This window comes from Platichthys flesus, chromosome 18 (assembly GCF_949316205.1).
Source record: "Platichthys flesus chromosome 18, fPlaFle2.1, whole genome shotgun sequence".
Taxonomy (NCBI): Eukaryota; Metazoa; Chordata; class Actinopteri; order Pleuronectiformes; family Pleuronectidae; genus Platichthys; species Platichthys flesus.
Window position 1 is genome coordinate 9,488,531 of NC_084962.1, and position 14,863 is coordinate 9,503,393.

At 42.4% G+C, this 14,863-nt stretch overlaps 2 protein-coding genes across 2 annotated transcripts; both read right to left on the minus strand.

Moving 5' to 3' along the window:
* Nucleotides 1–3,065: 3,065 nt before the first annotated feature.
* On the minus strand, nucleotides 3,066–5,475 carry LOC133973763 (gastrula zinc finger protein XlCGF17.1-like). The gene is given in 2 exon segments (XM_062411809.1): nucleotides 3,066–4,156; nucleotides 5,377–5,475. Coding segments are annotated over 2 exon segments (762 nt in total). The 3' UTR covers nucleotides 3,066–3,493.
* An 870-nt stretch (nucleotides 5,476–6,345) lies between these two features.
* Nucleotides 6,346–13,923, minus strand: LOC133973762 (zinc finger protein OZF-like). Its single transcript, XM_062411807.1, has 2 exons — nucleotides 13,380–13,923; nucleotides 6,346–7,967 (listed from the first exon to the last, which is right to left on the minus strand). The coding sequence occupies exons 1-2, from the start codon at nucleotides 13,663–13,665 to the stop codon at nucleotides 6,652–6,654; spliced, it is 1,602 nt and encodes a 533-aa protein (XP_062267791.1). The 5' UTR covers nucleotides 13,666–13,923; the 3' UTR covers nucleotides 6,346–6,651.
* Nucleotides 13,924–14,863: the final 940 nt, after the last annotated feature.

Genomic DNA, 14,863 nt, shown 5'->3' on the forward strand with positions numbered 1-14,863 from the left:
CTGTACCTTTACTTTACATAGGCTGACAACTCATTCATCTCACTCCGGCATCAGAGAGGTCTGCGCGAGGAGGGTATCAGATGCCATGCGTTGATCCAAGAAGCACTTTGTTTCTGCTTTCATATGCTCCAGATTACGATCTTCTCCCAAACTTTACCATGTGCTCTCAGTGTCTAAACATAACATATACATACAATAAAACATCCATTGTTCTTCAGCTGTTACACAAAAGGGAACACTGAAGAAACAAAAATGAAATAGGAACATTTTGAGGATACATTCTGTGTCAATGTGAATTTACAGATGTGCTATGTGTACACAAAATGAAATTCACATACTGCGAAGCTAGCAGGGTTGAAATTCCATATAGATAGATAGATAGATAGACAGATGGATAGATAGAGTGAATGATAGAGTGATAGATAGATAGATAGATAGATAAACTTTTAGTCTTCTGCCATGACGGGAAAGAGAGAGGAGGAGGTGGTGTGCTGTTTTCATTACTAAACTCGCTTGCACATCACTTCTCATGGGTGTTTACTGCCCGACGTCAGCAATTAAGGAAATTCCGGAGAAGACCCAATCGGATCCAGACACTCCCACCGAAAGAGTGAATACGGGTTATCAGTCTATCATTCAAATTTTAATTGTATAGCCCATATTCACAAATCACAATTCGTCTCATATAGGGCTTTAAAATGGTGTGACTTCCTCTGTCCTTCACCCTCAGCAAGAGTAAGGAAAAACTACTAAAAACCCTTTTAACAGGGTAAAAATACGTACAAACCTCAGAGAGAGCCACATGTGAGGGATCCCTCTCCCAGGACGGACAGAAGTGCAATAGATGCCAAGTGTAGGAAAACATCATCAAGATTAAAGTTTTTAGCAGCAATGATGAGGGTCAACACGATATGTCAAGCAGTCCAGCTGCAATCATAGTCTCTGGTCAGCATCCAGCAAGATCATGATCCACCATCCAGATCAGATGCCAGGGCATTGTCCACTGCCGCTTATTAGGATCCATCATGAGCCGCTGCCCCGGTCCTGGTCCACCGCCTGTATCTCATGCCAATGCGACACAGGATCCGCCATTACCACTATGATCAGCCCACATGATTTAGAAGCCGCCATACTGGATAAGGTAAAAAGGCGTTATATTATTAAGGGCCTTGAAGGTGAGGAGGAGAATTTTAAATTCTTTTCTAGATTTAACTGAAAGCCAGTGTAGCGATGCTAATACAGGAGAAATGTGCTCTCCTGTCTTTGTTCTCGTCAGGACACGTGCTGCGGCATTTTGGACAAGCTGTAGAGTCTTTAACGACTTCCTGCTGGAGCCTGATAATAATGAATTACAATAGTCCAGTCTCGATGTAACAAAGACGTGGACTAGTTTTTCTGCATCTTTTTGCGAAAGGACATGTCTGATTTTTGAGATATTACGCAAGTTGAAAAAGGCGGTCCTAGAAATTTGTTTTAAGTGACTATTAAAGGATAAATCTGGTTCCAAGATCATTCCCAAGTTCTTGACTGTTTCATTGGAAGCAGGGGCAATGTCGTCTAGCGCAGCTAAGTCTTGAGATAATGTATCACTAAGGTGTTTAGGGCCAAGTATTATAACCTCTGTTTTATCTGAGTTTAATAAGAGAAAATTGCGGGTCATCCAGGCTTTTATGTCCTTGAAACATGCTTGAAGTTTAGTTAATTGATTACTTTGTTCAGGTTTTATTGACAAGTATAACTGTGTGTCATCCGCATAGCAGTGGAAATTTACAGAGTGTGTCCTGATAATGTTTCCTAGTGGAAGCATATATAATGATAATAAAATTTGGCCGAGCACAGAGCCCTGTGGAACACCATGGTTAACTTTGGTGCGCACAGATGACTCATCATTAAATCATTCATTTGCACGAATTGGGAGCGATCAGAAAAATAAGATTTAAACCAGTTAAGGGCGGTTCCATTAATGTTAATTAACTGTTTAAGTCTTTGTATAAAATTTGATGGTCAATTGTGTCGAATGCTGCACTGAGATCTAACAGAACGAGGACAGATACAAGTCCCTGATCTGAGGCTATTAGAAGGTCATTAGTGACTTTTGCCAAGGCTGTCGCTGTACTGTGATTGGCTCTAAACCCCGACTGAAAGTCTTCATATATATTTTTTACCTGGAGAAACTCACACAGCTGATTGGCTACAACTTTTTCTAAGATTTTAGACATGAAGGGGAGCTTAGATATTGGCCTGTAATTGTCTAAAACCTCTGGGTCCAGGGTGTTTTTTTTTTGAGTAGGGGTTTGATTACAGCTATTTTAAAAGACTGTGGTACATAACCTGATGATAATGAGAGATTGACTGTGTTAAGTAACGAACTACCAATCTACTGATCTACTGATTCCAGTATCACACAGATTGACCAACGGAACCCAACCATCACAGTACAAACACAAGCATATCAAAAATAATTATGTAATAATTTAATTTGATAGATTGGGGACATCACAGCTGTCTCTAAATTTAACAATCTTGCTGTTTGACATTTAAATGGTAAATGGTCTTGTATTTATATAGAGCTTTTCTAGTCTTGATGACCACTCAAAGCGCTTTACAGTACAGTTTTACATTCTCCCATTCAGATACACATTCATACAGTACATCTATTCGCAGCACTTTGTTATTTTATGGGGGGCCTTTCAGGGTTCAGCATCTTGCCCAAGGACACTTCAGCATGCATATGGGTCAGACCGGGTATCGAACTGCCGACCTTCAGGTTGAAGGACAACCACTCTACCCCTCAGCCACAGCCGCCCTCGTTGACGTCATTCATGTCAACGAGGGCTCCTCCGTCACCGCTGCTTCACTCTCTGTGTGCGTGACTGTAATGCTGCGTTCCAGACGACTCGTATTTCAGATATTCTGACCTGAGATTGCCCAGTGCCGACTTCACGTCAAACATAAACTTACTTGTCTGACTGTGAGAACCTGATTACTTTGTCTAGTGATGAGACAATTCAAATGGAGCCAGTGCAGCCTCCGTTCGTACAGAAGCAAAGAGGAGGGCGATTACCTTTTTATTAAACTTTTATTCTTGGAAACATATTCAATACTTAAAGGGGAACACACACTGTCATATATCTCAAGAACCAAGAAACCATTGTTTTAAAGGACTCATCGTATGCCCATTTTACCAGAGTTGATATGGTTCCTTGGGGTCTTAATGAAATGTCTGTAACATGTTTTGGTCAAAATACGACAAGGATCATTTAAAACAGCACCCTTTTTACTCTAAACCAGCCCTCCTCAGATTGACCTGTTTTGAGTGCAAGAAATACACTGTAACCCTAAAGTCACATGAAGGACACTATGAAAGATAGATAAATTATGTAGAAAAACTGTTAATAGTCTCCTTAAAACTGTTACTATGAATATGTATAATATGAATATCTGCTGATAAATCCTAATAAATATGTTGTTGCAAATGAATCATTTCTCTCCTTTATGAATCCTCACGTCTCGTAAAATAGGAATGACTCTTAACACACTCAGATCAACTTAACGGTTTATCTCCTGTATGACTCCTCATGTGTCTATGTAGATTGCCCTTTTGGTTGTATGTTTTACCACACTCAGAGCAACTAAACGGCTTCTCTCCTGTATGACGCCTCATATGCGTAGTTAGACTGCCTCTTTGGATAAATCTTTTACCACACTCAGAGCAACTAAACGGTTTCTCTCCTGTATGACTCCTCATATGTCTATTTAGAGTTCCCTTTTGGATATATCTTTTACCACACTCAGAGCAACTAAATAATTTCTCTCCTGTATGATACCTCATATGTGTATTTAGAGTGCCCCTTTGGATAAATCTTTTACCACACTCGGAGCAACTAAACGGTTTCTCTCCTGTATGACGCCTCATATGTCTATTTAGAGTGCCGTTTTGGTTAAATCCTTTCCCACACTCAGAGCAACTAAACGGTTTCTCTCCTGTATGACGCCTCATATGTGTAGTTAGATTGCTCCTTTGGATAAATCTTTTACCACACTCAGAGCAACTAAATGGTTTCTGTCCTGTATGACGCCTCATATGCACATTTAGATTGCCCTTTTGGTTAAATCTTTTACCACACTCAGAGCAACTAAACATTTTTTTTTCTGTCTTACGTCCCATATTACTTAGAGGCTGTTCGTTATTTATTGTGTTTAAACCAGTCTTAGGTTCCATGGACTCCATCCAATCATCCTCACTGTCTTCAGTCTCAGAAGACTCTTCAGTCTCGTCCTCAGGACCTGGTTGTACACGTCCATCAGGACCTGACTTCCTGGCAGGTTCTGGTTCTCCACAGTCTGCTCTGTTCCCCTGCGTCTCACTCGGATGAAGTTTTGACGATTTAAGTTTCTCTTCATCTTCTTCACTCTTCACAGCGACAGGAGTCAGAGTCACCTTGATATCAGCCTCCTCCAGTCCTTGAAGATGCTGTCCATCCCGATTGGTCCACAATTCCTCCTGATCCTCTTTAATGTTTGGGCGCTCTGGGTCCTCCTGGTCCACAAGGGGGCTCCACTGCTTCTGCTGCTCAGGGGGAACCTCTTCTTTATTCACCATCAGATGCTGGACGTCTGCAGGACAGACTGAAACACAAATAAACACGTTTATAATTTCAGAGTTTCCTGAAGTGTTTTGAATAACTTGTGTTGTCGTTTACAGATGGTGTAACGAAGCAGCTCATTAAGAAAACAGCAAAAAACAAAAGGTTTCTGGTCAAAAATGTTTTTCATTTTTGAGAATGTTTTTCATTTTTGAGGCCAAATAAACCAATTAGGTCATTACCTTTTTTTTAGACCTTTTTTCTTGGAAACACATTCAATATATAAAGAACACACACTGTCATTGGATCTAACGAACCACGAAACCGTTGTTTTAAAACAAAAATATCTAATCGTATGAACTAATTAACAACACACATTCATACTGTGCAAGGAACACACTTTAACCCTAAAATGTCATGGACATTATGAAAAATGTATAAATTATGTAGACGTCAGTAGAAACAAGATATATAAACAAATCTTCCGTTTTAATCAATGAGTTAAATTTTCTAGGGACATACAATTTTTAATATTCTATTGAAAACAGTGAACTATAAATATGTTTAATATGAATATCTGCTGATAAATTCTAATAAACCTTTTGTTGCAAATTAATAATTTCTCTCCATTATGAATCCTCACTTCTTGAAAAATAGGAATGAATCTGAAATCTTTTAACACACTTAGATCAACTGTTTTCTCTCCTGTATGACGCCTCAAATGTGTATTTAGATCGCTCCTTCGGTAAAATCTTTGACCACACTCAGAGCAGATGAACGGTTTCTCTACTGTATGACACCTCATATGTGTATTTAGATTGCTCCTTTGGATAAATCTTTCACCACACTCAGAGCAACTAAACGCTTTCTCTCCTGTATGATGCCTCATGTCTATTTAGGTTGCTCCTTTTGGTTAAATTTTTTACCACACTCTGAGCAACTAAATGATTTTTTTCTGTCTTATGTCCAATATCACTTAGAGGCTGTTCGTTATTTATTGTATTTAAAACAGTCTGAGATTCCCTGGTCTCCATCCAATCATCCTTACTGTCTTCAGTCTCAGAAGAGTCTTCAGTTTTGTCCTCAGGACCTGGTTGTAAACGTCCATCAGGACCTGAGTTCCTGGCAGGTTCTGGTCCTCCACAGTCCGCTCTGTTCTCCTTCGTCTCAATCGGATGAAGCTTTGACAATTTAAGTTTCTCTTCATCTTCTTCACTCTTCACAGCATCAGGAGTCAATGTGAACTTGATATCAGCCTCTTCCAGTCCTTGAAGCTGCGGTCCATCCCGATTGGTCCACGACTCCTCCTGTTCCTCTTTAAGGTGGGGGGGCTCTGGGTCCTCAAGGGGGCTACACTTCTGCTGCTCAGGGGGGACGTCTTCTTTTTTCACCATCAGTTGCTGGACGTCTGCAGGACACACTGAAACACAAATACACAGGTCTATCATACAGGAAGCAGCATAAACAATAGGTTTCTGGTCAAATATGTTCTTCATTTTTGAGGCCAAATAAACAAATAAGGTCTTTACCTTTTTATTAGACCTTTATTCTCGGAAACACATTCAATAAAAAAGGAGAACACACACTGTCATTGGATCTCACAAACCAAGAAACCATTGTTATAAAACAAACTTATCTAATCATATGAACTAGTTAAGAACAGACATTCATACTGTACTAGGAACACACTTTAACCCTAAAATGATATAGACATTATGAAAAATAGATAAATTATGTAGAAATAAGTCAACACAAGATATATAAACAAATCTTTAGTTTTATTCAATGAGTACAATTTTCTAGGGACATAATGCTGTTAATAGTCTATTAACAACAATGATCTATGAATATGTATATAACATGAATATCTACTAATAAATCCTAACAAATATTTTCATTGCAAATTATTCATTTCTCTCCTTTATGAACCTTCACGTTTCGTGAAATAGGAATGAATCTTACATCTTTTAACGCACTCAAATCAACAGAGCGGGTTCTCTCCTGTATGACCCTTCAGATGTCTATCTAAATTGCCCCTTTGGATAAATCTTTTACCACACTTAATTCAACTCAACGATTTCTCTCCTGTATGACCTTTCATATGTTTATTTAGGTTGCCCTTTTGGTTATACCTTTTACCACACTCAGAGCAACTAAACGGTCTCTCTCCTGTATGCAGCCTCATATGTGAATTTAGATCGCTCTTTCGGTTAAATCTTTGACCACACTCAGAGCAACTAAATGGTTTCTCTCCTGTATGACTCCTCATATGTGTATTTAGAGCGCCCTTTTGAGTAAATCTTTTACCACACTCAGAGCAACTAAACGGTCTCTCTCCTGTATGCAGCCTCATGTGTGTATTTAGATCGCTCCTTTGTTTAAATCTTTGACCACACTCAGAGCAACTAAATGGTTTCTCTCCTGTATGACTCCTCATATGTGTGTTTAGAGTTCCCTTTTGGTTAAATCTTTTACCACACTCAAGGCAGCTAAATGGTTTCTCTCCTGTATGAATCCTCATATGTGTGTTTAGAGTGCCCATTACGTTAAATCTTTTACCACACTCAGAACAACTAAACGGTCTCTCTCCTGTATGAAGCCTCATATGTGTATTTAGATCGCTCCTTTGATTAAATGTTTTACCACACTCAGAGCAACTAAACGGTCTCTCTCCTGTATGAAGCCTCATATGTGTATTTAGATTGCACCTTTGGTTAAATATTTTACCACACTCAGAGCAACTAAACGGTCTCTCTTCTGTATGACTTCTCATATGTTTATTTAGATGCCCCCTTTCGAAAAATGTTTTACAACACTCAGAGCAACTGAACAGTTTCTCTCTTGTATGAAGCTTCATATGTGTATTAAGATGGATCCTATGGCTAAATATGTAACCACACTCTGAGCAACTAAGTGATTTTCTTTCTGTCTTACGTCCCATAATACTTAGAAGCAGTTTGTTATTTCTTGTATTTAAACCAGTCTGAGGTTCCCTGGTCTCCATCCAATCATCCTTACTGTCTTCAGTTTTGTCCTCAGGACCTGGTTGTAAACGTCCATCAGGACCTGGGTTCCTGGCAGGTTCTGGTTCTCCACAGTCCGTTCTGTTCTCCTTCGTCTCACTCAAATGAAGCTTTGACGATTTAAGTTTCTCTTCATCTTCTTCACTCTTCACAGCGACAGGAGTCAATGTGAACTTGATATCAGCCTCCTCCATTCCTTGAAGCTGCTGTCCATCCTGATTGGTCCACGATTCCTCCTGTTCCTCTTTAATGTGAAGGCGCTCTTGGTCCGCCTGGTCCACAAGGGGGCTCCACTGCTGCTGCTCAGGGGGAACCTTTTCTTTATTCACCATAATTTGCTGGACGTCAGCAGGACACTCTGAAACACAAGTAAACACGTTTATCATTTCAGAGTTTCCTGAAGTGTTTTGAATAACTTGTGTTGTGTTGTTTAATGTCGGCTGTTGTGATTTTTGAACGATCACATTCAGGAAGTAGAGATGTTGAGGTCGTTTACAGCTGGTGTAACAACCAGGGCTGCAACTAAAGACTATTCTGACTAGTCGATTATTTATCAATTATTGAAACGACTAATCGGATTATGAATGACACAAATTCTCAATTGCTCTTATTTAGCCAACAGCTTTTAAATTTAGCTTGAGGTTGTTCAAGGCATGTGATGACTGAAAATAAATACAATAAAGATCGATACCTCATTATAAAAAAAGGCTTTTAATAAACTTTGCTGCATTTAAGGGTACTGTTGACACAAAAGCAAAGAAAAATCAAGTGTTTGTACTCTTAAAACTAATAACAGGCCAAGTGCTGATACTAAAAATAAATTAAAATCAAGTATCCATTTTTCCTGTTATAAAAAGGAAAGGGAAAGTATCAGCAATAAAAACATAAAAAAAAGGAAACTAATATTCTTCGAACTGCATAATTGTGATTCAAAAAGACGTTTGTCAGGCAATACGATAACATTACACTCTTAAACTCGTTAAAAAAAAAGTTTAAATTTATATTATATCATACTCTTTGTATATTCTTTGTATATATAAGTCTATATAAACATATTTATACATGTGTACATGTTATTATTATTATTATATATACTGTTGCTGTCATTATTACTATATACTGCTATTATATTGGTATAATTACTATCATATATAAATATATATTGTTATATTATATACTATATATACTGTACTATTTTTTATATACTGTCTAACAATAACATTACCATCAGTACTATTACCATCATCTGCCACTGCACCTTATCTACCTAATTATCTTGTGTTTCTGTTTTTCATTCTTTCTACCTCAATATTTTTTATTTTATTCTATTGTTTTGTATTTTATTGTATTCAAATGTACCGGCTGCTATGACGACTTAATTTCCCTTCGGGGATGAATAAAGTAATCTATCTAAAACTATCTATCTAGAAGGACCCATCGTATGCCCATTTTATCTCCTTCTGACCAAGATGGCGGCGTGTGCACGACGCGAGGCTCAGCGTCTCCCCAGATTTAGCAAAATAGTTATTATCTGCCTACTCGTTTCAAGTCTGTTCACTCAGAACAGTCTTGCGAATACTGTCTACAGCCGGCAGGATCTTTTAGACATCAGATCCTGTTCTTCTACCCACTTTTTTGATGGTCCAAGGCTCATTCCCAAGATCATCAGAGCCACTGAGGCCATCAACCCGGCTGCGCCGACCAGAAGTGCTTACAGGAGGCGTCGAGATCGTAAACAAAGACAGGGAAAGAGAGATGGCTAAGGGCTAAGCTAAAGCTAACGCCTCACCGGCTATCTCTACCAAGCCTTTTCATCGCCAATGTTCGGTCTCTGGCGAACAAAATGGATGAGCTGCTGCTGCGGATCACCACACACAAATGGATTATGGACCGCAACATCATGATTTTCACAGAAACGTGGCTCAACAGTAGTGTCCCCGATAGCGCCGTCGAGCTAACGGGGTGCTACATCCTCCGGGCGGACAGAACATCTGATGACTCCGGTAAGACCAGAGGTGGGGGACTGTGCATCTATGTGAACAAAGCTTGGTGCATGGACACTGTCTTCATTGAGAGTCACTGCTCTCCTAACCTGGAATATCTCATGGTTAAATGCAGACCGTTCTATCTGCCCAGAGAGTTTACATCTACTGTTGTAACTGCAGCCTATATCCCCCCAGATGCTAATGCTAAGCTGGCAATGAAAGAAAATCAAATACACACCACTAATCATGTGTGAAGCCCACAGTGAGAACAGTTAAAGTGTGGCCAGAGGGAGCAGACACTGAACTCCAGCTCCGGTTCGAACACACAGACTGGAGGGCCTTTGCCGTTCAGGCCACACTGGACTCCCACACTGACATCAACTCTAATGCCTCTTCCGTTCTTGACTTCATCAACACCAACATCAACAGTGTCACCACCCTCAAATGTATCACTACATTCCCTAACCAGAAGCCATGGATGAACAAAGAGGTCCGTCTACTGCTGAAGGCACGAGACATCGCTTTCAGATCAGGTGATGCTCAGGCCTACAGTTCATCCAGGGCCGACCTGAAGAGGGGCATCAAGAAGGCCCAGCACTGCCACACGCTAAGGATTGAGGAGCACTTCAAAAACAACTCCGACCCCAGACGTATGTGGCAAGGCATCCAGGATTTAACTGACTACAAACCCACCAACAGCTCCCCACAAAACAGTGATGCCTCCTTCCCTGACGAGCTCAACAGCTTTTATACTCGCTTTGACAAGGAAAAACAGGAGGCAGCTATCAAGGCTGCGCTCACTTCAGACCACCAGCCCCTCACACTCTCCTCCATCGACGCGTGTGCTGCACTGAGCAGGATCAATGCACGTAAGGCTGCTGGCCCTGATGGCATCCCCGGACGCGTGCTCAGGGCCTGTGCTGGGCAGCTGGCTGAGGTCTTGACTGACATATTCAATCTGTCACTGGCCCAAGCAGCTGTCCCCATGTGCTTCAAAACCACCTCCATCATGCCGGTGCCCAAACACTCGACTGCAGCGAGCCTCAACGACTTCCACCCTGTTACACTCACCCCCACCATTATGAAGTGCTTCGAGAGGATGGTCCTGGCTCACCTCAAAACCTGCTTACCTACCACACTGGACCCCTTCCAATTCGCCTACCGCCAGAACAGGAGTACAGATGATGCCATCTCCACGGCACTTCACTCCGCACTTTCTCGCCGGCGTGCCTCAAGGCTGTGTGCTTAGTCCTCTCCTCTACTCACTATTCACGTATGACTGCATTCCTGTACATGTAACTAATACTTTTGTCAAGTTTGCAGACGATACTAGGGTGATTGGCCTCATCAGCAACAACGATGAGTCGGCCTACAGAGAAGAGGTCCAGCACCTGGCGGCGTGGTGCGGCGACAACAACCAGGCTCTCAACACCAAGAAGACCAAAGAGCTCATCGTGGACTTCAGGAAGAAAGGCGGCACACACAGCCCCATCCATATCAACGGGACGGAGGTCGAGCGTGTCACCAGCTTCAAGTTCCTGGGTGTCCACATCTCTGAGGACCTCTCTTGGACCCTCAACACCTCAACCCTGGTGGAGAAAGCTCACCAGCGTCTCTTCTTCCTGAGGAGACTGAGGACGGCTCTCCTCAGATTCTGGTGAATTTCAACCGCTGCACCATCGAGAGCATCCTCACCAACTGCATCTCAGTGTGGTATGGCAGCTGCTCTGTTGCGGACCGGAAGTCACTGCAGAGGGTGGTTAAAGCTGCCCAACGCATCACCAGTTCCTCACTCCCCACCATTGCAGCTGTCCAGGGCAAGAGATGTCAGCGGAGAGCGCGCAGCATTTTCAAGGACAGCTCTCACCCCAGCCACAGACTGTTTGCCCTCCTCCCTTCTGGGAGGCGCTACAGGGTCCTCCGTTCCCGGACTAGCAGGTTCAGGAACAGCTTCATCCCTGCAGCTGTCACCCTGCTGAACTCTGCACCGCTGTGATAGCAGCAGCCCCCCCGGCCACACACCCTCCTCCAACCACTGAACATTTGAACACTTGCACTACACTGTCACTTTTATTTACTACTGTATTATCCTGCCTATAGTATATTCATATCTATATATTTTGATATATTTATCTTGCTTAAAGTTATTATATCATACAATACCTGTCAATACTGTATTATTCCATATATATTTGCTACTGTACATATTTTATTTACATTTCATATACGCACAATACTCTGCACTTTAACTCACTTTAGATTGACCTGTTTTGAGTGCCCCGCCCCCTCTCTCTCTCCCCTCCTCCCTCCTTCAAAAGATACAAGAGCCCAGATTTTTAGCTATCCATTACCTCTGTAGAAATATGGCTACTGGAGATGAAGATACAATCTTGCAACCATATCATTTTGAACCAGAGTCAGGTGGGCCGAAGCCTGGCTGCGAGAGCCCCAGCACAGCCCCGCAGTGGGAGCAGTGGGAACTGGCGCAGCAACATCCTTCCACACTGTTGAGTCAACATTTAGAGGTGTCCCGGGGGTGTCCGCATTTACGATCGGCATGTTTATGCGGCAACTTAGATGTCTGACAGGTATAAGCAGCGAGCTAACGCTAGCTTGCAGCTTTAGCTCGCGCTCAAACGTCTCCCCGGGAAGAGGTGGTGGAGCTCGGGCTCTTGGCTAGCGTTAGCTCGCGAGCTAACGCTAGCCGTGGAGCCGGGCCGTCTCTACCCAGTGCCGGTGAGATGATGGTGGTCCAAGGCTATGTAGCGAGACTCCCTACATGGGCATTGTTGGAAAATTACATATTTTTCTGTCGTAATCCCATTTGACGCACTCTAGCATATCGTTTCTGATAGAGGAACCACAACAAATCGCGGGAGTTGTTTTTTTCCAGAGTTTTTGGGATGGTAGACAAAAGTGGAATTTTCATAATATGTCCCCTTTAAACCATATTTTTGTAATGGATTCTAGAATCCTGCGCACAGGTACATAGGTTTATATAGCAAGCTAGCTAACAGGCTATCTTACCGAGGCGATGTCAAACGTTCTCCAACACTATTGACTTCCTGGTACGCGATGCTGTTGCAGCGGACACCATCATTGGTCCATGTTTTGTCGCTATTGCACATGCGCGACTTCCAGAGATATGAATGAAGCGAGATGGCTCACTCCTCAGCTTCTTCAGTCAGCACCTCCGGTAAAACAACATTTAGTTCAGCTCCTCGGCACAGAAAACACGCGCTATGACCTAACCAACGATTCTTCAGCGAGTAAATTCGTCGGCGACTATTTTTGTCATCGATTTTGTCGTCGACTAATCGTTGCTCCCCTAGTTACGACGCAGCTCGTAAAGGAAGTAGCACAAAACAAAAGGTTTCTGGTAAAAAAAGTTTTTCATTTAGGCCAAATAAACCAATTAGGTCACTTACAGAGAAGAACAGGGCGAGGGGCAGTTAGTTAGTTGGTTAAGCTGCTTTCAGACGAGACCTGTGGGTCAAACTCAGAGAAATGTGTCCAGACTTCCTGTTTCAGACATGAGCAACACAGCAGCAGGTTTTCTGCACAGACTCGTTCACAACAGCACCAAGTTCCTCCTCATTATTGAGGTGAGTGGTGAAGCCATAGATATATATATATATCTATGGCTTCACCGGGTGGAACCATAGATGGGTGGAACAGCCGGGTGCAGCAGACAGAGACAGGAAGTGGCGTATTAACGCAGCTGCTATTAGCTCTAGCTTATGCTAGCTAACGTTAGCTTGTGAGCGGCTCCTCTAGGGACTGACCTGCTCTGTGCAGCCGGACTACGGGCTGCATCACGGCCTCGAGCAGCCTCCTCTGGCGGCAGATCTCCCGCTCGGACTGCTGCACTCTGTCTTCGTACTCTGCCACGGTTTCCTCAAGCCCCGCGAGGATCTCCTCAGCCGCCGCCGTTAGCCGCTCGGTTAGCATCGCTCTCAGCGCCGGGACTTGAGACTTTCCTCCTCCTTTCTCCACCTGCAGCAGGAAGTCTTCAGCGGCAGCGCTGATCCGCTCATGTACCGAAACCCTCAGCAACTGAACGGCGGACATGTTCCTCCTTTCTGAGCACTTTGAGTCTCTGAGCGAACCATAGACTGCATGGAGCGAACCATAGACTCTATGGAGCGAACGGAGAGAGCCAGCGGAAGGAAAACAGGGACTCTGAGCTCCGAGCCAGCAGCGACCCCTGATGGACTGGAAGACGAAGAGGAAACGGAAGTACTAATACTGCACAGTAGAAATACTCTGTTAAGTACTTGTTAAACAAGTACTAAAGCAAATAAACAAACGTAACCAATGTTGGAAGAAGAATTCGGATCATTCACTGAGGTAAAAGTACCAAGACAGTAAAGTAATATTCCATTACAAGTAAAAGTACTAAGACAGTGAAGTAGAATTACTCAATAATTAAATTAAACAAGCTCTGACAGTAAAACCAAAAATAAACGACGACTTCTAGGGGTGAAATGCAGCACTGAAGCATTTTGAAGCGTTGCATGTGTTTTGTGCACTGCGGAGGGGATAAACGCTTCCCTTCCTGCGTCCGTCACGTGATGTCGATTCTTGCCTGCTTCTTGCTCATAACCGTCAACACTATCAATTGCACATCACAATGTGAAACTTTATGTCGATTGAATGATGGTTGTAAAACAAAGCTTATTTCCTGTTTCCGGTAGGTGGCGCCATCAGTATTATTATTACTTACATTCAAGTAGGGGCTCTGATGTAGCTTGAGCAATTTTGTGTCAATTGGACAATGTTACAACAACTTCATTTTCACACTGGTCAGTAGGTGGCGCTATGACCCTGAGGAAATATAGACAGATAGAGCTGTTCAGGCTTGGTCTCTGAGCATGAGACAGAAAGAATTATAATCCTAACAATTTCAATAGGGCCTCACTGTCTCACTTCCTCCTACTGTTTGGTGCTCGGGTTCTCATAACTCAATGAATTAATCAATCGTTTTTTTCATGTATTATGTCAATTTCTTAGATAACAGTCATTGCTTATTTAAAAAAATGCTTTATTACCATTTCTGTGACATTAGTTCCTTCATAAGAGCGAGTGACAGTATTTAAATTGTGAAATAATTCCCACTGAAAACCTCTTTTGCTGCATAACTACGCAGCAAACACAACAAGTGTTACATAGACACACAACCAAGCACAACATGAATTTACACTGAGCGTCACAACACGTTTCCTCTGTGTGTCCTGTCTTTGGCTACCGTCAGCTCCAGGTGAGGTAC